Raw genomic sequence first — 27,840 nt, 5'->3', positions numbered from 1 at the left:
ACTCCAGTATCCCAAAGTCCCTGAATGCAGCAGCAGCAGCATAGTGTGGTAGTCTCTCTCAGTAGCTGTAGCTGTAACAACCAGCCACCAGCGGCTGCAGACACACACTCTGGACTCCTGTGAAGACAAAAGAGAGACTCTTTGAGCGCACATTTCCTTCAAACAGGTGAGCCCTCTTTTGTATAAATATAAGCATGTGTTAAAGTGATGTATAAACCGTCTCCTGTCGCAGAGACTCACGTTAACGTTAAACATGAGGAGATGCTGCTGCAACCTGATGTCTACAGCTAGCCACCATGCTAGCTTCAAGCACACTCAGCTGTATGGTAATTATGAGAACATTCAGTCAAGAAGCTGTTGAATAAGGTATTAAGATGTGTTTATGTCCTCTAGTCCAAACATAGCTGCAGTAGTTAGTGGCAATACGAGACTACCAGTCCAACATTAAAGTTAGGACTATTTTTAGAGATGTTTTCACTTGTTATGCAATGCTTTTTTTGCTATTATTATAATAATATCCTCATGCTGTCTGTCTTTTTCTCTTTCTTTCTTTCAAAGGTCTTTTTATTAATTGTCAATAATCAATAGAACAGTCACTATACAAGGAAAGTTAATTAAATACACAATGACAAATAAGTCTAATGAAAATAAGTCATGAAATAATAATAATAAAAAGATATTTTTTTAAAAATTAAATATATATATTATTATTATTATTATTATAATTATTATTATTATTATTATATCCTCATGCTGTCTGTCTTTTTCTTTCTTTCTTTCAAAGGTCTTTTTATTAATTGTCAATAATCAATAGAACAGTCACTATACAAGGAAAGTTAATTAAATACACAATGACAAATAAGTCTAATGAAAATAAGTCATGAAATAATAATAATAAAAAGATAATTTTTTAAAAATTAAATATATATATTATTATTATTATTATTATTATTATTATTATAATAATAATATCCTCATGCTGTCTGTCTTTTTCTTTCTTTCTTTCAAAGGTATTTTTATTAATTGTCAATAATCAATAGAACAGTCACTATACAAGGAAAGTTAATTAAATAAATACACAATGACAAATAAGTCATGAAAATAAGTCATGAAATAATACTAAGAAGAGAATTTTTTTTAAAATATATATATGTATGTATATATATATATATATATATATATATATATACATACATATATATACACGTACACACATATACACACTCATACATATATATATAAATACACATATATATATATATATATATATATATATATATATATATACATACACACATATACATACATACACACATACATATACATAAAAATAGAAGGAAAAAAAATAATAATAAAAATAATAATCATGCTGTCTGTCAATACAAAACATTTCATTTGGCTTTAAGCATTTCTGTTAATCTGCTGTGTTTCCGCACACTTGTCTGATTTTGCCTGTTGATGGTAGCTTCTAGAAAATATTGCACAAGAAGAAACCACTTTTTTTTTTTTTTTCTGTTTTGCATTTTCCTCAATGTAGGATAGTTTGCATGTACTAAAAGGTGCCTCTTGTTTCACAGGAAGTAGACATTAAAGGAGGGAGTTCACATGAAATACTATATTTGCAAGTGTAATAAAATACATTTTCCTTTATTTAACCAGGTTAGTCAAATGTTTCAAAGGTTGCCTAAAGGGTCATTTAATTGCTGTCTTGTAATTGCTTTTCCCCATGTTGTCCATGTATCTGTTTTTATTTTTTCCCACTCACAATGTTGTTTGGTTACGATTGCCCAGAACTCTTTATAGATATTTATTTCAATATCCTCCTCACAAATACTAACCATACACTTCCACACAACACACACACACACTTGTCTTTTTTGATATATTAACTGTATTGTTATTGTTGTTATTATATATATCTTGTCCTATTTGTTTTGTTATCACTATTATGTAGTCATATTATTTCTTTATATTAATCTGGTCTCTAGGTGGAGGCTTCAGATAAGCCCAGTGGGTTTTTTGCCTCTTCCTGCGCTGTATATTATTATTTTATTTTTTTTATTTTTTTTATTATGTTATATAGTCTTAAATTGTGCAAAACAAATAAACAATTAGTCCCATTGAGATCAACGATCTCTTTTACAAGGGAGACCTGGCCAAGATAGCAGCAAGACAGTTATAGTGAAAGTATAACAACACATAAATTAACAACATTAAAACTTGCTCATACAAAACACTTTGCACACAGAGAACCTGGACAGCAGCGATTTCACCAGAGCCTTAAACTCATTCAAGGTAACTAAGTTTTGAAGTTGAAGATCAAATAATATAACATACAAATATCAGTATCCACTGCTATTAACATTATTTTAAATATGGCTTCATCTACTGGCTGATTAGCCGCAAACAACATCTTAATTTCATGTTATGAAATGTGAATAGAGACAAACAATCTTTACCAATATGAGGCTGTTGTGCTGAAACAACAGATCAATTAATCAATTGGCACCAAATTAATCATCATAATTATTGATGGTTGAGTAATCTTTAGTCTTTTATCTTATTTATTTATTTTTATTTATTTATTTGCACATATATAAAACTGCACAAAATCCAGTCAATGAAAAAAAACAAAAAACAAGAAATGTGTCAGGAGAGGTCAAGAAGCCACCACAGGCTTATACAAAGGACCTCCACCCCAACCCAAGGAGAAAATATATCAAAAAAGGAAGAAAGATCTAAACTAACATGATTTTAAAAATACAACAAAAGTTAAACAACAACAAGAAGTACACAAAATGTGCAGAAAAACCAGAAAACAATCCAATAAAAACAATGAAATGCATACAAAAGAAGAAAATATATCTAAACATATCAAAAGATAATTAGACATCATTAATTAAATGTGATGATAATTTCCTTTTAAAATGTTCGAGGGATAACGAGCTCTTGATAACATGTATTTTGGTGTTCCATATTTGTACACCACGATATCTGATGGAGTACTGGCCGTGTTTTGTTTTGTAAAAAGGCAGGTGAAGATGATTAACCTGTCTAGTATTATGTGAATGAATTCTATTTAAAGAAGTTGCTAAACGATGATGGTATAGAAGAAGGCAAGAACATATATTTATATATAAACACACATATCTGATGAATATTTATATCATAAACTGGAAGAATGTTCAGTTTCCTGAACAGTGGAACAGAGGCCTCCTTAGTTGCCAATCTCACAAATAGTTTTTGCAACAAATGAAGTTATCAAGCAAACATTTGCTGATTCCAGCTGCTCAAATGTGAAGATCATTGTAAATTTAATATTCTTGGTTTTGGACTGTCAAAACAAGACATTTGGAAACTTGGGATCTGAGAAGTTGTAATGGACATTTTCCCACTATCTGTATCAACCCTATGATGCTTAATAAGCAAAGTGGTATTTTTACTTGATGAATGACTGAAGCAGTTGATTATTGAAATTAAAACCTATTAAAATATCTATTAGGGTTGGGACGATACACCTCTCCAGATTCTATACTATCACAACACTTGGGTGCAGATTCAATATGTATTGCTTACGTAAGCGCGTGTCTATTGTGATGTGAGCCAATTAAACAAGTGAGATGTTTGTTTTTTGTCCTCCTTGATTTTTAAATCTGGGATGTGCTACCCTTTCACATTTTTATACTCGTTGCTATGAATCATTTCAGGTAAGGTACAAGCTTGTTAGTGTGTTGTGTTTGTCTCTGTTCTGTCAGCTGTGATTTGTGTTAGGTACTGTTGGTTTCTGGCTACTCAGAGCCTGTTTTGTCCAGTGCTCTTGTCTTGTTAATGTCAGATTTGTAGTGGTGTTTGAGAGTACTTGGATGCTGACAGACCTACTCCAGCTTCCTTTGTTGATTGCAATCAGTGATGTGTTAAATTTGTAACAGTATGAGGCTGCAGGTAAAACATAAAGTCTGTAGGCGAAACTTGCACAAATCTGTAATGTTGGACAGAAACCGAAATACTGAAGTCTAATCAGAGATTTAAATCAAGAGATAAAACCTGGAGTCGCTTTGCTGGTAATTAACTGGGGAGTTGCTGTGCAGACGGAAATCGTGAAAGCTTTTATGAGACTGATGCACCTTTTATGAGCCCATACCCTGATTATCTGCTGAAACTGACATGATGTTGCTTTTAGTAAGTATACAGCTGCAAGACTTCAGGGCTGATATCTTGTGATGGCCCTCATTGTTTGGGAAATTCCAGTCAGGTTGTTGGCCTCCAATCCTGAACTGTATATAGAGTTTCTGGTTAGACTGAGTCTGATCCGACATTCAGTTTTATTATGCATTCGTTTATTTTCTCCTAAGTAATATATCCAGCCACTCAATGCACACTAAGCCTACAATAGAACCACAATAAAATCAATAAAGCAGCTTAAATATGCTTGATAGCTGCTGAATAGCTCTGCAATAAGAACCTCACATCTCTCATTTAATGGTATAATATATCGTGCATAGGGAATAGTGTTTTATATATCTGTGGTGTGTCAGTATAGATCTGTTGTGGCATATAAGCAGGCCAATATTATTTAGCTATTATTAACAGATCATCAAATATATCAGATTTATATGGTATATATACCCTATGTTGACAGATATATGCAGTTGCAGTACAGAAATGTTTTATAATCTGTAATTCTATGTATTGCTGACACAATTTTTTTGTTTGTGTTTTTATTTAGTTATTTAAAGTTTACCAACCAAAGTGTACTATAAATGACTGTTAACTATAATGTTAAACAGTAGTTTATTGTAAAGTTTAACTGTAAGATAATACTGCCTCAGTAAAACTTTTATCTTCCCCATTACAAGAATTTGACATTTAGTCTCATTCATCTACTGTTACACAATATTGCCCCTTCCAGGGAAATCTAATTTGGCACACCAGCATAGCACAGCTGAAAAAAAAACAACAAACTTGAACAGATGTTGTCGTAATCTCTCGCTGCTCAACTTGTCTGGAAGTGTTTGCTCCAAAATCCTGTGTGGTATTTGTACAGAAAAAGATGAGTACTGAGATCAGACCATTACTGTTGACTAGCTATGCTCCTGAACCCATGAATAATATGTTATGATGACTCGTATAAGGTCTTCTTCTGGCGACCTTCTTTTTAAATCATTGAATAATCCGTCCTTCATCTATCCATTGATTTTGCTGTCTCTTTTTCCCTGTAACCTCCACCCGTTGCTCCTGGCAATCCTCCATTTCAAAGCCAGCTGGGTGATCTAGTCCCTCCTGGAAGTCCTGCCCTGAGGTATCCTTGCAGTCAGTCGTCCTCAGCACACCTGCTAAAGGAACAAAAACAAGGCCATTTGCCCCGTTTCATTTTGGCTACTCATACTGCACCCAACTGGCTGTCATTTTCATGAATTCTATTACCTTCACTTTGAAATCCAAGGGCGCTTTCACAAACCAACATTTAGTCTGTTTGAATCGAACTCTGGTGCGGTTCATTTGGGCAGTTGTGAGCGCAGTAATCGTACTCTGGTGCAGACTAAAACAACCGGTCCGAGAGGGGGTCTCGTTTCCAAGCTAACCCTAATGCAGTTCGATTGCAGTGAGAACATGATCTGACCCAATTGCAGGAAGTGAACCGAACCGCAGTCTGCCTGCGAGGGCATTTGTTGTGATGGACACAGTTAAATGACAGGTTAACATGAGTGGAAGAGGAGGACTGACTTTTGCTTGACATCTGGACCAAAGAGAACATACAGAATATGTTAAATAAAGTCCACAAAAATAATGACGTTTATAAAGTCATTTGAGATCAACTGGAGAAGGGATTCGTGTGCGCAGTACATCAGTGATGAGTCAAAGTGAAAACACTTCGACAGCAATATTTTAAAGTCCGCGATTCCCTGCATAGAACTGGCAGCTCTCCAAACTATAAAGATAAATTTGCTCCTTCGTACACGCCCTTCAGCACATACATTTCTTTTTATTTTGGGCTGCTTTAATTTGTGCACTGTGAAACCGAACCAGACTAGATAGAAAACAAACCAAAAGTATTTATTTCATTCTTATTCGGACTAGCCTTACGGACTATGGTTTGTGAAAGCGCCCCAAATGATACTTTGAGCTTTGGGGTGTTATTTCAACCAGCTCTTAATCCTTTAAAAACGGACCTCCCGCGGTCAATGTTTGCACGATCCTGTTTAAATCGATCTAAAATTTTAAAAAATGCTTATTAAAATGAGCACATCTCAGAAACTAAAAAATTGCAAATAACTTATTGAGTATTTATTAATATTTTGTTCATGTTTCTACATTTGAAAATCTTTTGGATCAATATGTTTTGTGTGCTTATTTAATAACAATTCATGAAAAAAAATGTCAGATTTTTGTATATATTTTTTTATTTATGACACAATTTCATTACTTATATGGTTTATTGAATTATATAACCTTTTTAGCTTACAGATTTTTAGGGATATGAAGAATTTGAAGATACTCCATAAAAAATGTCATCAAAAATACTTATGTGGTGGACCATTTCTAATGCAGAGTTCAAAGAGTTAAACAATAAAAACAGAAAAGACTCCTTGTAGACAACCATGGCAGTGATTGATAATTACTGTAATTTCCTCTTGAGATAGACGTCAATGGGAAAATCCCTAAATGTTAGAATATTTATGGGAACAGCTGTTCCCACAGTCAATTTACTAAAAAAACAGATAAAGTAATTTTGTCATAGACTGATCAGGGATCTCTGCACAGCACAAAATTATGGTTAAATAGGCAAAACGCAGATTTACCATCTGTTTTCTTTGATTATCCTCTAATTAACAAGAATTTAGAAGGCCTGTGTATTTGTTAACTTTATTATTAATTTGACTCCTACTAGAGCTTATTTCAGGAAATTGAAGATATACTGGAATGCTTCTGTCTCTGTTATCTGATTAACTTGTAAAACCACCACCTCTGGTTCACTCACTGAAGCATCATGGGATTGGCTGACCCACATCTGTTGCTCACACTGTGTTGCTCACACTGAGGCATAGTTCACGCTGAGCAGAGCAGGAATCCATCAGATCTGGGTTAGCTGTGTAATGCTACCACAAAGCATAAATCTGCACACATCTGCACGTAGAGTACATGCATGGATACACACCGCACAGAGCCATGAGTAACCACATCTCTAGCAGGCACTAGAGTCCATTAACTCCCCACTGCTGCAGGGGAACTGGTGGCAGGTGAGTGGGTCAGTAATGGCTGAAGTGAGGGGGATAAAAGAAGATCCATTTAATATGATGAGTCAGGACATTGGGTTTGGTTTTTAGAGAAAACCGAAAGGAAAACGATGACTGTCTGGGTCATATCTCTCTATATTTAGATTGTGGACTATATGAGGAAGTGGATATAGAAAGGAGGACATTCTAACGGCTAGGATTATATCAGTAAATGGGGAATTCAACAGAAAAAGATAAAGTGTCAGAGGGAGATTTGGAGTTACACAGGCATCTGAAAGAGGGGAGTTTAGTGCCTGTGCCATGTCTCAACCTGGAGTCACTTACTGGCACTGCCATGTGCCAAACACCCCCAACCCCCCCCGCATGCTCACAACACACACAAACACAATCTAACTGCAAAGGCCACAGGTTATAAATAGCAAACAAACAGGACACAGTGGACTCCCCGTGTAAGTAGTCCTCACTGGTTTGTTTATCATTTTTAGCGCGATAGCTAAGATATCTCTTGATGATTAATGGTCGACTGGGTTTTCTTGGCAATTTCCTCGTTGTTTTTGTTGGCATGTTGCCGTTTGATGTATGATTTTGCCTGTTTGTGGAAGAGAAATACGTGTCGAGTTGTTGGATTATATGGGTGTGGATGGGAACCTAGAAGGTCTATGTAAGTGTGGCAACTTTGGGTTTGATTTACCAGATTTGGTTGCTATTTTGTGTCAGAGATTTTTGTCTAAAATCTGTAAAGAGGCCTCTGTAAACAGAAAATAGGTGTTTATCTCCTTACATATCTTTTTTGTTCCCCCCATGCTCTGTTATAGAGGTGCAGATTTTATGGTTTGGTTCCAACAAGTTGTTTATGTGTGGGAGTAGTAACTGTAGTAGCTGTCTTGTTAAGTATGATGCAGTATCAATTATTATTAAATTATTAAATTGGGGTCCTGTGAGGTCGAGATTTGAATGCAACTCAACATGTTTGCCTTTTTTTGCTTTAAGGGAAATATAGTTTTGCAAGCCAAAACATACAGAGATTAACTGTCAAACTATGTAGCTTTAATATGTGAGAAGAAACAGATCTTCAACTTTGTTCTTCTTTATACAGACCGCAGAGCCTGAAAACCAGAGCCTGCTCTGCTTGTATAGGCGTTGAAAGAAAACTTGTGACATGCTGTGTTTAAGTCCCACCCACATCAAAGAATATAGCAGTGGGAAAGTCTTATCCTCTAATTAACAAACAATTATAAAAAACCTGCTCCTCGTGTGTCATTTCACCTCACATCAATGGATTGTGCACAATATCACTGAATGAATAAGGGTAGAACCTAGAACCTAATATTATAAAAGGCATTATTAACTGACATGGAGAAGCCAAAGGCAAGCTTCATGGGACACATGAGGACGATGGCAGCTAGAGGCTATATTTGGTTTAGAAAAGATGTTGTCCACTGTGGCTGTAATGTAACTGCAGTGTTTCCAGTGTTACAGCACCAAACCAAATTCTGTTGTCAAATTTAACACTTTTTATTTACTTTTCGAAATATTTATCAATCACTTTTCTAAATTCACATGAACCACTCTTCACATCAGCAAGAGTGGTGAAGAATACTAGGGGAAAATGTCCTCCTCAGTTACCATATGAGCGATTTCTGACAAGCAATGAGGTAGCATTTAAGAGGCTATTTTTTTTTTTTTTAAATGAAGTCTGGCAACGTGCTCGCTCCACATAAAACGTACCGCGGCTCGTCACTACCAGCAAACTTCATGGAGAACAACAAGTGCAAAACAGCATCACCGATTTGTTTTATTCTCTGGTCAAGCTCAGCTAAAATCACAGACTCCGTCAGCACGGTAGCGTGTCGTTACCAAGCCTGTTTGTAACGTTATCGTCACTTCACTTGTTCAACTGACTTTGGCAGTTTAGATAACAGACACTCGACTGTCCTGCTAAACCACAGACACTTGCCTCGCTCATGGACTCACGGCGGTGTGCCGCTGCAGAGTGAATATTGACCTTTTCAAACTTGAAAACATAACCGTCTAAATGGGCCCCTTTGTATTTCCTGTTGCAACGTTTGTTAATGCAGTAGCTGACAGGAAGTAAACTGGGACCAAAGCTGTTGCCCTAACAACAGAATGGCAATGAAAAGGTCTATAGGGGAAACGCTGGAGTGGGTATTTGGTGTTATTTCTGGCATTGAAAAAGTATATATTTTTTGGCCTGGTGGGGATTCCCGTTGGTACTATATGTTGTACAGTTATAGGGGAAATGTTGCACTGTGAATGACCATAGGTTGACACAGACTAATGATTGCAGCTTACTATCATTTGGAAGATGGGTAGCCACCAACATTTTGGTAACTGTATCAGTCATGTGATCCTTATCATATTTGTCTCGGTTGCCTCTTTCTACATCAGTGAATCCTGCAGAAATGTTATTCACCATGAAGCTCAGAGTCAAATCTGCTGCTTTTAGTAGTCTGATGTTTCTTTGTATCTACCTCTAGATCAAGACTCGGTATGTTGGCAGCAGTTCTTATTATATTCTGAGCCAACTAGGTGCAGAGTTCAGGGGAGATTTTGAGCGGATGACTTTGATGACAATGATGTGTTGGTGCAGGTCACCCTCTCTGTTTTATAGTATTGCAAAGAAATTGGAAATCTGGGTTTAAAAACTTGAGAATATCTTCTGATAACTTTTTCATCAGACCTGTTCAGTCTTGTTTTTGAGAGGCTAAGCTTCATAACTTCAACATTAGGTCATGTTTTTTTTTTGTTTTTTTTAAATGCTTCAGGGTCTTTATAGCGATATATCCAAATTTCAAAAGTAAAACATGAATCACATTTACTCTCTTAAAGCCTCTGGGTTGAGGGATAATCACCCGCACATTATGTAATTTTGGTGGGCTTGTATTAGCTTAGCTGTCCTCCTCCCTGCATCTCTATTTCAGTGCAGTTGATTACATTGTTGGGTATTGCCACCCTGTTTAATGCCGTCGCCCCCTCCCTCCCCTTTTACAAATTCACCCCTCGGGGTCTGGAAGGGAGGCATCCTGCCCGTCACACATGGCTACGCTCAGTCGCAGTTTGTTGGACTTTATCTCTCCAAGCCAACATGTCTTAACAGAACATAACTTTCTTTCCACAGAGGCGGCCACATAGAGGACCCTCACATAGGACAGCAGCTATAAACTCACACAGGCAGAGCCATGCTGGAATACTACCAGACGTTAGGAGTCCAGAAACATGCAGCGCAAGAGGACATCAAAAAAGCGTAAGTGCCCCTGAGTGTTTTCTGCTCTGTTTTCCCCCCGGTGCTGTTGTTAAATGTCGCCCACTCGGAGGGGTGTAATAGGTTAATTATATCCCCCTCTAGCTGTATAAACTGACACAAGGAGAGAGAGAGCAGAGAGGCTGCAATACAGAAAGTTTCCACTCTTCTTCCTGTAACCTTGCCGCTGTCAAATACCTTCCCCCTACACTCACCCACCTCTCGCGGTCGCCCACTGAACAGTTCCAGTTAATTACACACTACAAAGGTTTCTCACTAACACCTTTTTGTTTCGACAAGTGAAGAGTTTCCTTTAAGTTGAATTTAAATGTTACATAAGCCTGTTTTGAAATCAGGCTCCAGAGGAAACAAACAGTTATTTTAGATAATGCAGTAAAATCATGTGAGAGAGGATGAAACCATTGAACTGATTTATTGCTGATCAAATCAACCAGTGTAGTCAATTTGCCAAGCGTAGAAAGATAGCGAATGCTGAGCTCCTGCTATCTCTATGCTCTCAGTTGTTGGCTGCCAAAGTCAAATGTTATCTCGACTGACACCAATCAATAAGTCATATCTTTAGCCTATGACCCCAGCGCTCTCTTCTTGATCTCCGACTGAATTATTTGCCATGCTAGCAGTTTCTTTCTAGGGACGGCAATGTCAGTCCACCACTTTAATTCACACTGAATATATCCACAACTATTGGATGGACTCTCATGAAAGTTGGTACAGACATTCATGGTGCCCAGAGGACAAATCCTAATGAAATTGGTAACCCTTTGAATTTTCCTCTAGCGCCACCAGCAGGTTGACTTCAGTGTTTTTGAATGAAATGTCTCGACAACGATTGGATGGATTGTCATGAAATTTGGTACAGACATTCATGTCCACCTCGGGATGAATCGTAATAACTTCGGTGATCCCTTAACTTTTCATCTAGCACATCTTCTTGTCATTTAGCTCAAAGTGCCGATGTGTCTAGTGCCCTGTTTATGTTATATTGTAGTTACTGTAATTACAAGTTTCCAACTTGGGAATAGTGTTCACGTCAACTTCCAAGTAGGGCTGGGCAATATGACGACATATTGTATATCGTCGAGATATGGAATGACCTATATCGTGATAGAAGATTTTGGCCATATCGCCCAGCCCTACATCCAGGTCGGTATTACAAATGAGAAACATTTTTGAAGCTTCAATATATCCGACTTGGCACTTACTAGTATGGAAGGGCCTGAAAAAGAAACTAGGCTTGTGCCCATTAGCGATCGGACCGTATATTGACAGTTGAAGGGCTGATCGACAATTGTTTTTTCTTATGTCGATCTTAAGGCGATTTTAATTAATGCCCTACTCTACACTTAGATGTTTGTGGTGGAGCGGCATGTCCACCTGCTGAGCCTTGTTAATCAGCACTTGGACAATTTGAAAATAGAAACGATCGCCCAACCCTAAAACAAACAAGTATTGATGCCTCATATCAGCCAAATCGTTAAATGTAATCAAACCCAAATTAAATGGATACGGTGGTTGTCATTGCACAGTTTTTTAATCCTCACATGGCCAACTCTATAATCATATAGCCGACTTATTACGTGAAAGCTAGTTGATGTTACCATGGGAGTCTTTCCCAGAGCTAGTATGGCTGTAGACGCTTAGTCTTGATTGTTGATTAAATGTGATGGGTGTAAAATTAAAGAGAGCTAGAGTTAATACTGTCCTCAGAGACTTTTGAGCTGAACATGGAGTATTCAGAGCAAGATAATGGCTGCGGTTGCTTTTACTAGTCAACATACAGGCTTCTGACACCACATTGTTCAGCTTAGTCTGCCCGGTTGACCAGGCTTTAGACAGCCAGATAATGTCACAGATTACAACAAAGATGTGGACGACAAAGACTATTCACCATAGACCCATAAGGGAGTCAATCCCTGGATTGTGTGCAGCCTTTTTTTGCTGGCTGACTCTCAGTCCGTAGAGTCTTGTCCACATCATCTGTGTGTCCCCTCGCTGCCGGTGCTGCTGCTGGGCTTAGAAACAAACAGCTGATGCAGCGTAAGCGGCTGTGCGAGCCTCCGCTGCACGTCAGCGGAGTTCAGGCTGTCTTTGTTATTTCTGCTTGGATGTGGGGGAAGGACAGTGTGTGCATGCATGTATGTATTTGTGTGTGCATAAAGGGGTGTCTGTGTGTTTTGGTGTAGGCATGGTTGCCACCCTAAAAAAAGACTTGAATGTGGATATGTGTTTCTGACGGGGATGTCCGTAATACATACATACACATTTTCCACATCCCATTTAAGAACTGAATGTCTCCCTTAGAATATCTACAGTATATGACATACATTGTGTGTTTGTTTCCGTTTTGATGTCTGTTTTTTAACTGTATGTTATTCGTGTCTCAGTTACAGAAAATTGGCATTGAAGTGGCATCCAGACAAGAACCCAGACAACAAGGAGGAGGCAGAGAAAAGGTTCAAAGAGATCTCAGAGGCATATGAAGTGCTCTCAGATGGTACGTTTTTATTCTATAGAGGGAGAAAATATATCATATAGCCATATTAAGTGGTGATTATATGAATGTGATGACTGGTGTTTCTCTGTTGTCATTATTAGCACCTCTAATTTAAGAGTTGACATCTCTGCTGATTGGACTTCCATGTCTGATTAGTAGGGCAGGGTGTTGGTTTAAAATGTTGCTGCTATTATCAGTACGGTGACTTACGGTTTTGGAACGGATACTAAAATTATCAATCATGTTTTCCTACAAGAACACATGCAGCCTTTTAGGAACTTTGCTTGAAAAAATTTGAAATTTAGGGAAGCACCGAGCCAAATCTTTTAGTCCCGTTACCGATACCAGGGCATTGGGTATCGGCCAATACCGAGTACCGATCCAATACCACCAGTGTTTAATTAATAAGCTGTATGCCACACTGTATGGAGTGACTGGGATCATTATTTCATGTGTAAGGCAACAACAGGTTTGACTTAAACATTATTTTCCTAACTTTGTAAAACAAAATTTAACAAATAAATACATAGATATACATTTATTGAATTATTTATTATTAAAATAATAAATCGTGCACCAGCAACTCGGTAAAAAATCTTCAAAATGATCAGGAATTACAATTCAAGTGTAAACTTTTTTTAATGCAGAAACAGGAATTTAAATTCCAGTATATAATGTATGTAGTATATACATATAAAACTGAATTGAATAGATCGGCCCCATTGTCACCGATCCAGCTATTTGAGTCAGTATCAACCCGATATATTAGTATCGGTTCATCCCTACTAAAGTTGTCAAAATGATGATTTTAAATCAAGGATTCTGATCTGATTATATAATATGTTAACAAAACTATTCATTTGACCGGGCATCTGATTCCAACTCTCAGTACTTTACACTTTTTGATAGTTTGTGCTATTTAGATTGGTAACAAAAAAGTATAATGTTCAAAATTTAGGTCATGCATCAAATGTGCAAAACAGATAAATGATTTCTTTAGTCATGTTTCTGTTTCTTACGTGGAAGTAGTTACCAGAATAACGCTGTAAATATGAGAATGTCTGGAATTCAGATGTAGGTTTGAGAAAACAATAGAAGTCTGTAACGATTTCATTGTATTATCCGGTCACAAGAAGCAGGTATTGTTGCAGTGCACAACGTCAGGATTGTTTTATGCTGGAGTGAGTGGGTCTTGTGCAGAGTTCTTGCGTGGTGGGTTTAGTTTTGCTTTCCGTTTGTCATTTGATGTCATAAACTGTTATCAGTTTGGACTGTAAATGTGTTCAGACACTGATAGTTACATCTCTTTATGACCATTGAACAGCCACTAAATACATCAAAGCACATAAGTGCACATGCAGATGGTCAAATTGATTAACTAAATGCATAAATCGCAGCTGGATGTGATTTGGAAATGTTTACACGTTTTTGATTACTGTGATTTGTCAGAGTGTAAAGTAAAAATTTAAAGGGGCAGTTAATTTGATGCTAACACATACGTTAGTGACCCTAACTAAGGTTTAAAATACAACAGGGTGTGAATTTCCTCTTTCTGTTGGTCTGTTTTATCTAAAGTCCTCTTCTTCCCGCAACAGAAAACAAGAGGAATACTTATGACAGATACGGCAAAGACGGCCTTTCAGCAGGAGGAGGAGGAGGTAAGGAGACCACTTTCAAAATGAGTGCATTTCATTTCATTACAGCTTGGTATTGCGTTTGGTATTTTTTATGACTACACGGCATTTATAATCCTGCCTCTGATAAATGAATTGTGTAGTTTATTAGCTTCTATTGTTGTTTTATGTTTTACAGGAGGCCATTACGATCACTTTGGCGGCAGCGGCTTCACATTCCGTAATCCCGATGACGTTTTCAGGGAATTCTTTGGCGGCAGAGATCCATTTGCAGATTTTTTTGGTAAGTTCGTTTCGATCCTGGCGTGGCATTGATGGGATTTCATGTTTTAAAAGAGCAGGAAGAAAGAGGGACTGAAGAGAGCCATAAGAGTGCAGAGTAGACAATGGCTATTATTAGCTGCATCATTTTATCTGGTCAAAAATAAACACTGATGACCTGAGACGGAGAAAAGGAGAACATCCTGTGTCTCCCAGTTGTTTATCATGTAAAACATCGATATTTCTATTTCCTAATTAGTTTGCCTGTTAGCTGGCAGCCCCTGCTGTGTAGAATGTGGAAGATGGAGCATAGAAAACTTTCTGTAAAAGCCTCGTGCTAATCTCCCCACAGCACTGCAGTTTGCATCTCCAACACTCTAAGCACTGTTTCAGCCTCGGGAAGTCATCTGCCACTAAATGTCACATGTTGGAGAACACTGAGTATCTCTGCTGGATGTTGACCTCAACTTCAGTACATAACCTTCATCTATTAAACAGGGTTTAGAGTTCTTCATTTACTCTTTTAGTTAGTGAAAAATAACAATGAAAAGAACAAAAACAATGATGATATAAAAAATATTAAACACATTAATGCTTCTACACATACTGCATACATACTACACACATAAAGTAGTTGGAGATTACATGTAGATTTAACACAGTTTAGCCATTTCACCTGTAATTTTTTCTTATCTTATTTGTGCTGAAACAATCAATTAGTACATTGCAACTGTTTTGATGAAATGGATTAATGGTCTAATTTATTTTTTTCTATCAAAATTGCCAAACACTCATCAGTTTCAGCTTCTCAGTTGAGAGGATTTAGTGCTTTTCACATGTAATAAACTGATTTTGATTGGGTTTTAGACTTGATACTTGTTACTTAGATAAAACGTCACCTTGGGCTTTGGGAAATTAGGTGTTTTTTTCTGTCTTTTTATAGATTAAACGATTAATACGCTAATCGAGACAATAATAGGGAGATTAATTTATTGTAAAAAATAACCGTTATTGGCAATCCCAGCTTTGTTTGTATGATTTTTGATATATTTTGTTGTTATTTCTATGTTTTTGAAGCCACTTCTTAGTAGGGATGCAAAATTGAACCTTAAGAAAAACAACCTGTGTGATTATTAAACCATTGCACCACTATTAAATTACAAGCCTGCTAATTATTGAATGAGGTGCCAGAGACATAGAAGAGGCAATAATCTGAACAAAGGCCTACTTGACATTAAGTAGCCTGCCTTATTTCATGTATATAATCAGTGTTATGGCTTCATATAATATAGAAATATCATTAATGAGTTTCTTAGTGATTAGTTTCATAGCTTAACAGACATTTCTCATCTCTTGTAAACCCTTGTAAACTATCATACTGCTGACTGAGGTAATATAGTGTTGACTAGTGTCCATTCATTTGTTCTAATGACAGCTTCTTGTAGTGCCTGATGGTTGATTGTATCAGTGGTTGTGTCATGTGTAGTATAGTTATTGGGGTTTAGCGCCTGTCCTGGGTTGTCTGGGTTCAGCAAAAGGCTGATTGGAAGGCATGTGTAGTTCACCCCATGTAGCTCTAAATATGGAGTTCAGACGCAGGCAGAGGATGGATTTGAGCGTCTACATCACTCAACTGGAATGCTTTCAAAAATAGCTTCCGTATTAAAACAAAAGCAGATGTAATAACGCCAAGTGTGTGTGCGCCGTGTGTCTCCATGTGTCAGAGCACATGTAAAACGATGCGAGCGTGGGTGTAAAACAAGTTATTGAAAAAACTGTAATCTAATATCCGAGTTATTAGAGATGATTCTTAAGAGGAGGGAGGGGGTGGTACTGAATTAGAGCTGGTAGGGATATTCAAGTCAGATTGTTTTTTATAAACTGACCTTTATTAATGTTGTATTTATTAACATGAATGAGATAAAGTGGTGGAAGACACCTGCTGTCTACTCTCAGTGCAGATAACATCATGATTTGGCCTTTTTAAGTGTTGTTTACTGAAGAGAGTAAAGTTCAAGTTCTATTTTGACCGGGGACAACCTTTATTACGCTTAATTGAGATGCAACAGGATATGTCCAGACGTCCGTCTTGTCAAGTTTATTTCAACTCTATATTTAGTGTTTTTCCTCGGATACACTATATAAAGAAAGAGACATTTTTGGTTCGACTTTCCTCAAGATGGTAGCCACAAAAAAAGAGGGTTCAGATGTGTTTTTTAAAATCCCATCCAGCCTCCAGTCCTGACTGTCCAGCAGCTTGTGAGCAGCAGCTGGTCTTGTGGATCTGTCAGTCACCCACCTCAGAGCGGCCAGCAGACTGAGGGGTGTGGGTGTAGGGGTGTGTGTTGTGTATGCGCGCGCTGTAAAGACAAATGTAGATTCACACGATGATGAGGGCTCAGTTGTCTGCCAAGAACAGCACACACTCATTCTCAAATTAATATATGAAGGAAGTAGACAAGAAAGAGATGTCAACAGACTGTTTTTACACACATACATACAGCAGAAATATATTAAAAAAAAATACCATCTGGGTAATTTTGTATGTTGGACATACTGCAGAAATATATATAAGAAAATATGCAAAAAAATATCTCCCTGGGTAGCTCCTATAATCAGACTTTGTACATTATGGCGCATATTTTGAAAACCCATTGATACTGTCACTTCAATTTATCCTCTGCTATTACATCCAATGCCATGTTGTATAGGTGTGGCAAATTCCTCCCTGATTTAATCTCAGCCTTTTATGCCTGACAGGTCTTTTGTAGTTCTGTCAGAGTGCATGAGTGTGAGAGCGAGAAGGCCTTGACTTTTCTCCCAGCTATCTCTTTGTGCACACTAATCATGCACGCAAGCATTACACCAGAATTCCTGTGTTTAAGCAGCATTTCTTTATACTCCTCTCTCTTTCTTCCACCGATGTCTGCCGTCTTACCGACAGCTTTGTAAGGGCTGAGCTGTCTCCTCTAATGGCTTCTTCAAGGTAAATGGACAGTGAAGCACTTACAACAGTGGTCAGGAGATACTTTTATTTAAAGCTTTCTCTCCGAGGGAACAAGCACAGCTTTCTTGTCGCTGCCTCGGTACATTCAAGGTTGAAGGAGGCGTCTCCTTTCAGAGAATGGTGCCAGTGATCCAGCCTTATCCTGCTGGGGCGACCCAGATTGGCAGCGTGCAATTAGTAGCGTGTCCACAGGGTTTTAGGAGGAGAATTAGTGGTTGGCACTTTGACAGTTTAGGGTTAAGATTGTTCCAGGAATTACAAACTGATGCTCTTACATCCCATACAGCTTTTTTATTATCAAGTACTTAAATCTTTTGGAATCTATAAACTCTAATCAATATTTTTATATTAATAAATGACCTTGATCAGACTGCCAGCTCAAATTTAGTTTTTTGGAATATCCAGATTGATTTAAGAAAGTCTGGACAGCCGAAAACCATATGAATCTTTTGCAAGTCGGATCCAAACCACATTTGGAGGTGGTTTAAAATGTGATTCCAATGTGATTTCTACAGATGCATCTCAGTCCGGACGCTCAAAACGGATTTCAGTGTGGAAGTGCTAAACAGAGTCCATGCTGCTCCTAGCTGACTCTATGGAGGACAACATAGAGGAGGACAACAGCCCGTTGACAGACGCCGAAATAAATTGTTATTATTAGCATTTCCACTTTCTGTTGCTTTTCCCCTCGCCATGTATACCGGCTGTATACCAACCACCGGACAAACACAGTGACAGAGGAGTTCTGTAATTTGTAATCTGTACGATGTTTCCCTCCACAGCTGATGACCCCTTTGACGATTTCTTCGGGGGTAGTCGCAGTCGCCAGAGGGGCGCAAGCCGAGGTAGGATGGGGGGATCGCTCTTTGGTTTTGGGAGCTTCCCAGCGTTTGGGCACAGCCTCCAAGGGTTCGATTCAGGTACGTAACATCCCAACAAATAACTCCACATTGTACTGGATTCATCATGGATTTACTGAGGTTTGTTTCTTGAATGTGTGCTCTTTTGCAGGTTTTAACTCATTTGGAGACGTGGGTGGAGGAGGATTCACCTCCTTCTCTTCTTCATCTTTTGGCGGCAGCGGCGGCGGTGGGGGAGGAGGCTTCGGCGGCGGCGGAGGAGGAGGAGGAGGAGGAGGAATGGGTAACTTCAGATCTGTGTCGACCTCCACCAAGTTCATCGGCGGCAGAAAAATTACTACAAAACGGTACTTAAATGTCCAGCATTTTAAAGGAATAGTTCAGTTTTTGGAACATCGATTTTATCTCGGCAAGAAAGGGAAAATGCGTGTCAAACTATTTCTATAAGACCTCTTTACCAGCCTGACTTCCTGTTCTCTGATGTCTGCTTTTTGTGTTTGTTCCAGGATCATCGAGAACGGCCAGGAGCGGGTGGAAGTGGAGGAGGACGGTCAGTTAAAATCCCTAACAGTTAATGGTAAGGAGCAGCTCCTAAGACTGGATAACAAGTAATTATCTCGCCACAACATTTGACCAACATACAGATTACACACCTGGAAAAAAAACTCGCCCAGTGACTATGTTTGGTACCGGCGGTTGGTCTCTCCTCTCTCTGTCCTCCTGCATCTCATTCCCGAAGAACAATTTTTCTCATTTTAGCCCAGCTGCGAGGGAGGCGAGAGAGATATTCACAGTATTTGTATATTTGTATTTATTCCATTATTACGGGGGGACCATCTTGATGGGATTTGTGTTTTTGTTTACTACAATGATTGAATTGTACTTTTTATTTCGGCCATAAGCACAAAGCTGGGTACGTGCTATAGCTATATATTTTTTCCTTTGGGGTGGATATTGTCTTTCTTATTGTCGCTGGAAAACAAGATGCTGTACATTTAGACTTAACGCATGTCATTTTTGCTCTTTTCATTTGACCAATTTAACAAGTGAATGATAAAAGCCTAACCACTTCGCCCTAATGTCTTTAACTTCACCTCGCTAACCTGTTAGCTGTTACCATGTTCACGCGTGTGTAATATGAATGACATAGATTGTTAATGAATTAATTAGAATAATGTGCATTTTTACTTACTTTTACATTTGTTTGTGTATTTTAGGATAACACAGTGTGTTTGATTTGTTTTTGCATGATTGCTGAGTCCAGGAGGCTGCTTTGTAGTTTCACTGTAACTGTGTCAGCAACTCAAAACCATGAACCAAGACCGCACAACAACCTTAACTGGAAAGACAGGGGAATTTTCATTCTTTGTAAAAAGAAAAAAAAAAAAAAATAAAGAGTTCAGATTTGGTCAATAAACTTAAGTTCGTGGAAGGAAAGTCTGCTGCAGTCACCTGGTGTCTTTGTGATGTTTCTTTTTGCTTGAGTGGCTTTTCATCTTCTCACCTTCTTCCTGGGTGTGTGAAGTGTGAAGTGTGTGCTTGTGCCTGATCACATTTAAAACCTGCTTCACACAACTGCAGTAAAGGAAACCACAAGCTGCTTCTTTCCGTACACTCGCCCATCATACAGCTCACCGTGTGCATTATTTTAACCTACTAATTCCTGGTGACTCACATTAGGGCTTGGTCACTGATTCTACAGTAAACCGGTAATGTGCTGTGTGTGTGTGCTTCACTACAATAATCCTATTTAATTTAGAAATCATGAGGGGAAAATCCACTGTTTTCAGCAAAGACGCGCCTGTAACCTTGAACCCTGAAGTGTATTTTTTCTGTGTGGTAGGTATTCTTTACCTTTACGTACCAGGTGAGAAGGAAACGACAGGATTCATATACCCTTCCTTATGTTTCTCTCTCTCTGCCCCTCCCATCAGGACATTTTTATTGGGCGGCTTGTAAAAGTGCTGATAGTGCACCTCTTTTGAATACGCCCTCAAACACAACCTAAGCTCTGCAGAGGCATGGAGCCAAACTAAGGACTCAAAATGTAACTTATTGTTAAGCCTATGTGCAAACAAGATCTTATAGCTGGGAAAGTCCAATTACTGTTTTAAAAACTTGCTTCATTTGGAGACAAGTAATAAAAACATAAACACCAGGCATGATGGGCTCAGAGTCAAAGTTAAATTGAGTGGTACGTATGATTGCAGTTGGCTCAGAGGTCACTGTGTACAGACAAGAGAGTGTGCGTGTGTGTTTTCTTGAGGAATGTGCTCGGGGCTAGTTTATTTACACAAGCCTCGCTGCATATTTTTGTGAGAGACGAGTCAGGAGTGGGGAAACTGTGGAGAAAGGAAAAAGACAGGGTGAGGCCTTTTTAGTTGAGTCAAGCTTCAATGGTAAAGTCTGATATGGTTTACAGTTATGATATTTTTAATTTAAGATTTATGAATGTGTTTTGGTGTGTCTTCTACTATTTGTCTTATATATGTTTTTCTTCTTTTAATGTCTTTTTCACCAGTAGGCCTACTGATTGAAAGGACGTTTGCGCTTGCGCAGTCCTGTTGCTAGGTGACACTGCAGCCCTGCACCAATCTCTATTGCTTACATAGCCAGTATGCTCTCTCTTCCCCCCCCCACCCCCTCTCTCTCTGTAAATGTGATGAGTAAATTAGGCATGTGTGTTGTAGATAGGGATTACTACACATTGAGCATTAGGCCGCAATAATTGTAGGATCTATTCAAATATGTCTGCATTAGATGTTCATGATATCAGTGGGGGAATATAAGTAGTTATAGTAGGTGTTTCAGGAGAAGGAATTATATTTATGGTGCAATAGCTCCCTCTCCTGGATCAGTAGAGGTTTTATAATTTTGTGCTAGAACTTGAACCATAAGTTATAACATTTTGCTAATATTTGTTTCTATTTTGGCAAATTGGCACCATCAAAAATATGCAGAATTAGCTACTAGTAGTCTCTATTTGCATTGCACCCATGTGTGTACAGATAACTATCACTGGATTATGTTGATACTGGAGACAATTTAAAAATGCGATGATTCTTAGGCAAGTTCTGGAGTTATGACGAGCGTCTTTTTTTCTGTAATTGTTAAGTGGATTTATGGACATTTATTCACGATGGACATCGGAGATGATGATCATTATTATTATTTTATTTATTTATGTTTTTATTATATTTATTATTATTATTATTTATTTTATTTTTTTTCCTACCCAGGCAATCCTCCCAGGACCCATGAGGCCTATATTTATCTCTTGACTCCATGTAGGGGCCCCAATGTAAAGCATTGTATAGTCTAACTAAACTTAAAGCTTTAACTTTACTTTACATAAGTCTAAGAATTAATGTAAAATAAGTAGTCGAGTAAAAGTAAAATCATTAGTTAATTTTGATATGTCCCTTTTTAAAAAAGAGAAATTGCTGCTACTAAGCCTATACCAGACATTTTAATTTGAAGGTGCACCTTCATGTGGCCACTAGGTGACACTGTTTGTATACAAAAGACAGCATGACATCATCTGGCTGAATGATAATTTCCTCAACAGGAAACCACACAGTGATGGGTATAGGATAACTGGAGCAACACGTGACAAGTTATACTCCTATTAACATGACTTTTTAAAAATAAAGAAAACTTCCATTTCTACAATTTAACCATCAATATAATTGTCAGTATTATTTTTATTAATTATGATGTGATAAAATTGGCTTTGTATTTAGTGATAAAGTCTTGCTGCCTCTTCTCCTGCACCCATCCATTCCAATATGACACACAATACTGTGATTTCCTGTCCCTGAGTCCCCTCATGTTATGAAAGATGGCTTCCTGTTGGCAGAAAGCAGTATCCGGTGTTAACCCCCCTCCACCTCGTCTGCTTGACAGCTTAGCGTGAAGCATCGAAATGGCCCAGAGTCGCTGGCCACTTTATGAACGATGGCAAAGATAAGCTGCCAGTTTCTCTTTGGCCGTGTCTGAACAAGGACACGAACTATCTCTCTGTGCTCAGCAGTAGAGTCACATCAGCACGACACCAGATGTCTTGAACCGGGGGAAGGTGGACTGTTGAAAATAATCTGGTCCACAGTTGTAGTTGTCATGTAGGGTTAGCCTCCTCCTGAACACTGATTTATTTTAGGCTTTAGGCTCCAGCCGGCTGCAAGTAAGGCTTGCTTTTGTCACAAAGATCTTGTGTGTGTTTAGGTGTTAACCCGGGTGCTTGTGCCTGTGTTGCAGTCTAGACGGCGTGTATCAAACAAGCTTTTACAGATTCACACAGCATTGTTTAGCCCCGAGACAAATGACAGGCACTCTCAAGACAATAGCTGCAAATGTTCACTCTGCTTTTCAAATTAAGTCCTTGATCCAGAAAATAAAAGGCCGCCTTTTATGAGCATTAAAAGATCTCATTATCATCACTGCACTTTGATATTGTCTTTGTTGAAATTAATTAACTGATGATGGATTATGCGACTTGATAGCAGAAAGAATCTTATCACCCAGGTAACCCGGCCCATAATAGCCCCCAATATTGATCCTCTGGAACAAAGCGCTCAAACTTGGAGCCACATACATGTTGCCTTAATCCAGCTGTCTAACTTCAACCTGATTGGACGAATGCAGGTTGGGATTAGTTGTTTTTTCCAGAGCTGGATAGAGAGCGAGTGAGAGCTTTGAGAGCCTTGAGAGTAAATCCACCAATTGTCCTGTTTCTGTTGGGTCCTCTGGGTGCTGGTCTCTCCTCGCAGAGGTCAACTCTGTTTTTAAAAGTGTGTTCAATTTGGAAACCTCGAAGTGTGGCACTAAAGCAACATAAATCACCTGTTTTCAGCAAGAAACTAAACTGCATACAGCGAGAATACTCAGCCAATTTCAACCTTAACACACACGAGAAGCGTTTGTGACAAAGAAATCGACTCGGGGTCAGAATAGAGGTCCTGCGATAATAAGATGCCTATTCAAAGAGAATTGAAATCCAGGGATGTCTTTGTCTCTGTTAAGACCTGAGCACATGCAGCCGGCCTTGATTACCTAAAAACCCTTGAGCTCCTCCTGAAAGCCTCGAAAAAGAGCCACCTCCCTCTAAAAAGTGTTGCAATATAGCCACAATCTTCCATGTAGTATTCATGATTAAAACGACTATATGTTTATGTCGAGGTGCTCCCACAGGTGAATGTCAAACAAAGCTGTCATGTCTCTAAAGACTTCTGATGTGTTTAAGGCCGGGCTGTTACAGGGGATTTTGAAATGCTGGTGCAGATCCTCCTCTTAATGGGACCAGGTTCAGCACGGCGAGCATCTGGCCTCCTTTCTTCTCCTCTCCACTGCCTTAATTACACAACACAATGGCGATGAGATCTGCCTGTAATCTCGCAGCATAATAAATCCCCCCCCCCCTCCAAACCTCCCTCTATACCCTGCCTGCCACTAATTCAATATAAATGTAAATTACCTAGAGAAAAGAATAACCAAATCTCATTTTATTTACATGACTAATCACAATAAAGTCAGGCAGATGAAATATGAATGAAATATATGGTTGGCGTTTGAAAGGAAGGAGGGGTCTGCATCGCCTTAGGGACTCTTTCAACTTCTTGTTTTATATCGTCTTTGTTGTTTCATGTTGGTTACATCAATACGCCTTTTTGCACTCAACTTGCTTTAATAGATGTATGTTTGATTGTGTTCACACCGCCAAGGGCATCACAAGGTAATATGTTTTCCTTTCAGCTGACTTCTTTTTGCATCACACATCTCATGTCAGAAGATTCAAAGAAGCCACACAGAAGAAAAAAAAAAATGATGTTGGTTTGAACACCTCAGGCCATCCATCCAGACAGCGAGAAGAGAGAGGGTTTAGGTGTGATTCATTTCTGCTCTGCTCTGCCCACACCCACAGATGTTGCAGCCGAAGAGCCCTCGGCGGAGGAAGAGTCTCGTCGCCGCAGACAGAACGCACTTCCTGGCCTCGCCCTGCACCAACACCAGCGCTACCTGAGGAACTCCGCCCAAAACCCCTCGGAGGAAGAGGAGGAGCACGGCGTACAGAGCTTGGGACTAACGAGAGGTCCGCCCACCCGACACTGCAGGGCTGATTAATTACCAGCACACACAGGGGCTCTCCTTTTTAAAGAGCAGAGTCTTAATAAGCGCAGCTAATTGTCTGCTTTTGTGTCTGATGGCCACACAAAGGACGGTGACGAAGAGTGGCGTGTTTGATTGGCAGATGTAAACACCGAGGACCGAGGTGTTCATTAGGCGGCTCTGTTCTACGCCGCACTAACGACCAGAGGTCAGAGGTCGCCCTCTGTTTTCCTTCGTGGGGTCAGAAAGTCGCACACAAAAGCTGAGCAATTATCTGCAACACACAGTCGCTGAATGTTTTATAATAGCAGCTTCGTTAGTTAAGGAGAGAACCTTTAATTTAACCGTGCACACTTCCTGCTGGGACGCAAACAAAAGGCCCTAATTCTCCATCTGAGATAATGACAAACTACTCAAATGTGGGTCCTCAGAGAGTTTATTTTTAACTACTGCTGCCGGCTGAAAGTAAAAGTTTTAAAACATTTGTTCCACTTTATAATAATTCACTCTCTCTAAAGTGTTTACAAGCTGTGACAAATGGCTTAATTAATAATGAATTAATACTTTACTAATGCTTTATAGATGAGTTACAAATCATTTATAAGAACAAGATCTTGGCTACTGGTGTTTATCCTCTCACCTCACACTTGTTTATCTTTTTTAGCTCTTAAAGTCACAATTAAGGCCATTTGACCTTTGACCTTTTGAAAATAATTGCAGGGCATCTGGACCACAATTTATCAACAATTTATTAGCTTCAAATATGGATTTATTGCACATTTTTCTTGTTTTTGTTTTAAGATATAAGGTGTTAATTAGTGAGCTTTAGTGGTGCTGGTGGGTGCATTTTGTTCACTGGACAGAGCCAGGCTAGCTGTTTCCCCCTGTATCCAGTCTTAGCTAATTGGCCTCTGGTGCTAGCGTCATATTTAACTGGCAGATGTGAGAGTGTTATCAGTCTTCTCATCTACCTTTCAGCAAGAAAGCGAATAAGCTTTGTTCAATAACTCAACAGCCAGAGAGATTTTTCACAACCTAGCAAGCCATAATTTTATATTATTAAAGTCTTATACCTAAATCATTAGTGAATCTAAATATCTAATGATAATGTTCTTTTATTTTGTAGGACACACGGACACAAAGAGGAAGAAACTGTGGCTAAAGGAAGCAGAGTCCAAAAAGAAAAGAGCTCCTCGATACTTCCCTCGGTTTGGTGGATTTGGTACCTTTTATTAAACACACACAAACACACACACACATGTAGATATTTGTTGGCAGAAGTGTCATCAATCATATGTGGCATTAGTTCATCATTGCTATGTATCAGAGGCCCATAACACCCCCAGAGCTGCGCCATATCTCCCCTTGTCTATCAGCTGCAGTGCAGAGCGTAACCCCCTGCCTGCATTCATGAGCGGTAGCCTGCAGAGACTTCACTTCAGTGTTTTGTAAAGTCTAAGATACATTTTTAGTAGTTAAGCTTTTGCTATTGCTGTATTTATTGTGGGTGGGCGTTGTGGATGGATCATTCAGAACTTTAATTAACCTCCTACGATTGGACTTTTCCTACTTTTTACAGCACACGTTTTCAGAAAGTGTGTTTTGAAAGAGTCCAGGTGGAAGGAGAATTACAGTAGCAGCCTTGTTTATGATGAGTGTGAAAATTACTGCAGTAATATTGTCTAGCATGCGAGGATGAGTGAAGGTCAGGCTATTCAGTGGATCCTTTTTTCAATAGAGACAAGGAGGGAGAGGAACACCTGGGGAATGTGAGAGTACGAATGAAAGCATCGAAGAGTGACTTTTATTACAGACTGAAATGAACATGAATGCTCACTCCTCCATCACACATGAAAACTGACAATCAACACTCTGGCAGCAACATTATTCACTCTTTTACCGCTGCTACTCCCCCCAGGGTGAAAAAAAGCTTATTTTCTTTTTGTAGGATTCTTTGTACTGAGTAGATTCAGCAACATGTTAACCTTCCATGGGTGCTTTTTGTAAAGGATTTCTAAAGCAGACTACGGTTCCCCTCATCAGATTTGTCCTTGCCAGGTTGCTCTCATGATTATTGTAAGTGGAAATGTCTGAGAAATGTTCATTTTTTTATGGACTCCTACCAATAAATGCTTAAAGAAAAACATGTACTCACGGGTAGTCAACTTTTCATTGTATAGTACTACATATCTATATTAGCACAAATACCAATAGAGACACATGCACAGCGCGTTAAGCTGTAAACACAGATAACATCATATCAACATGTAAAGCTGATTTAGCTTAGCAAACAGTTGCTTATTTACAAAAAGCAGACACGTAGCAACATTAGCTTTCATTTGAAGTCCAATATTCACTCTTATTTTAGCTCTGTTTTGGTCTCCACCAACTTCTGAGGGAAATACAGTACCCAACAAGATCTCATCCCAACTCGTCACATATCGCCGCTTTGTCACGCCCTTTGGCGTCACTTTAGGTTTAGGAAACAAAACCACTTGGTTAGGTTTAGGAAAGAACGACATGGTTGGGCTTAAAACTACGACGTTTGTACAAGGAAAATGAAACTGAACGTTGTGAACACGGGACACGAATGAACAGCTGATTGTAATGTGAAAGCAAAACTTTGCACGGCACACAAACAAGCGACCTCCTGGATGAAAGCCTTGTGTTTGTTGTGCCCATCCACCTCCCCTAACATCCGCCTGAAACATATGTTTACTATTGCTGCGGATGGTTTTACATTGTAGTTAATGGAACGCCCAGTGTGTTATATACCAGTGCTAAAGGGTGCCCTATGTGGCGGTATCCCACGCCGACGGCTGTGAGAAAGCCTCACTATTTGATGTCCCAGGAATGAGAACAGGCTGAAATACCTGGATATGGTAGTTGCTTAATTTGTCTGACTGCTGTTTGGTGCTGATCAGGTAGAGTACAGGACAATACAAGACTGATAAGAGCAAT

The 27,840-nt window shown here is 38.8% G+C and overlaps 1 protein-coding gene across 3 annotated transcripts; it reads left to right on the top strand.

The window, feature by feature from the left end:
* dnajb6b (DnaJ heat shock protein family (Hsp40) member B6b) lies at positions 1-27,029 on the top strand. 3 transcript variants are annotated; one of them, XM_037757413.1, is made up of 10 exons: positions 1-166; positions 10,375-10,500; positions 12,903-13,012; positions 14,608-14,670; positions 14,825-14,929; positions 18,697-18,834; positions 18,926-19,121; positions 19,281-19,351; positions 24,695-24,862; positions 26,006-27,029. In XM_037757413.1, exons 2-10 carry the CDS (start codon positions 10,436-10,438, stop codon positions 26,113-26,115), a joined length of 1,026 nt encoding a protein of 341 aa, XP_037613341.1. In that variant the 5' UTR covers positions 1-166; positions 10,375-10,435; the 3' UTR covers positions 26,116-27,029. The 3 variants fall into 3 exon arrangements, with proteins under 3 accessions (XP_037613341.1, XP_037613343.1, XP_037613342.1); XM_037757414.1 differs by lacking the exon at positions 1-166 and adding an exon at positions 7,663-7,684; XM_037757415.1 differs by lacking the exons at positions 24,695-24,862; positions 26,006-27,029 and having other exon boundaries at positions 19,281-20,225.
* The last annotated feature ends 811 nt before the right edge of the window (positions 27,030-27,840 follow it).

This window comes from Sebastes umbrosus, chromosome 21, assembly GCF_015220745.1.
Source record: "Sebastes umbrosus isolate fSebUmb1 chromosome 21, fSebUmb1.pri, whole genome shotgun sequence".
NCBI lineage: Eukaryota > Metazoa > Chordata > Actinopteri > Perciformes > Sebastidae > Sebastes > Sebastes umbrosus.
This window is presented reverse-complemented; position numbering and strand designations above follow the sequence as displayed.

Excerpts from the sequence above, each read along its gene's own strand:
- dnajb6b (XM_037757413.1), top strand. The coding sequence starts at position 10,436 with ATGCTGGAATACTACCAGACGTTAGGAGTCCAGAAACATGCAGCGCAA. Across the intron at positions 13,013-14,607 it reads ATATGAAGTGCTCTCAGATG|AAAACAAGAGGAATACTTAT; the intron begins GTACGTTTTTAT and ends TTCCCGCAACAG. Across the intron at positions 19,352-24,694 it reads AAAATCCCTAACAGTTAATG|ATGTTGCAGCCGAAGAGCCC; the intron begins GTAAGGAGCAGC and ends CCACACCCACAG.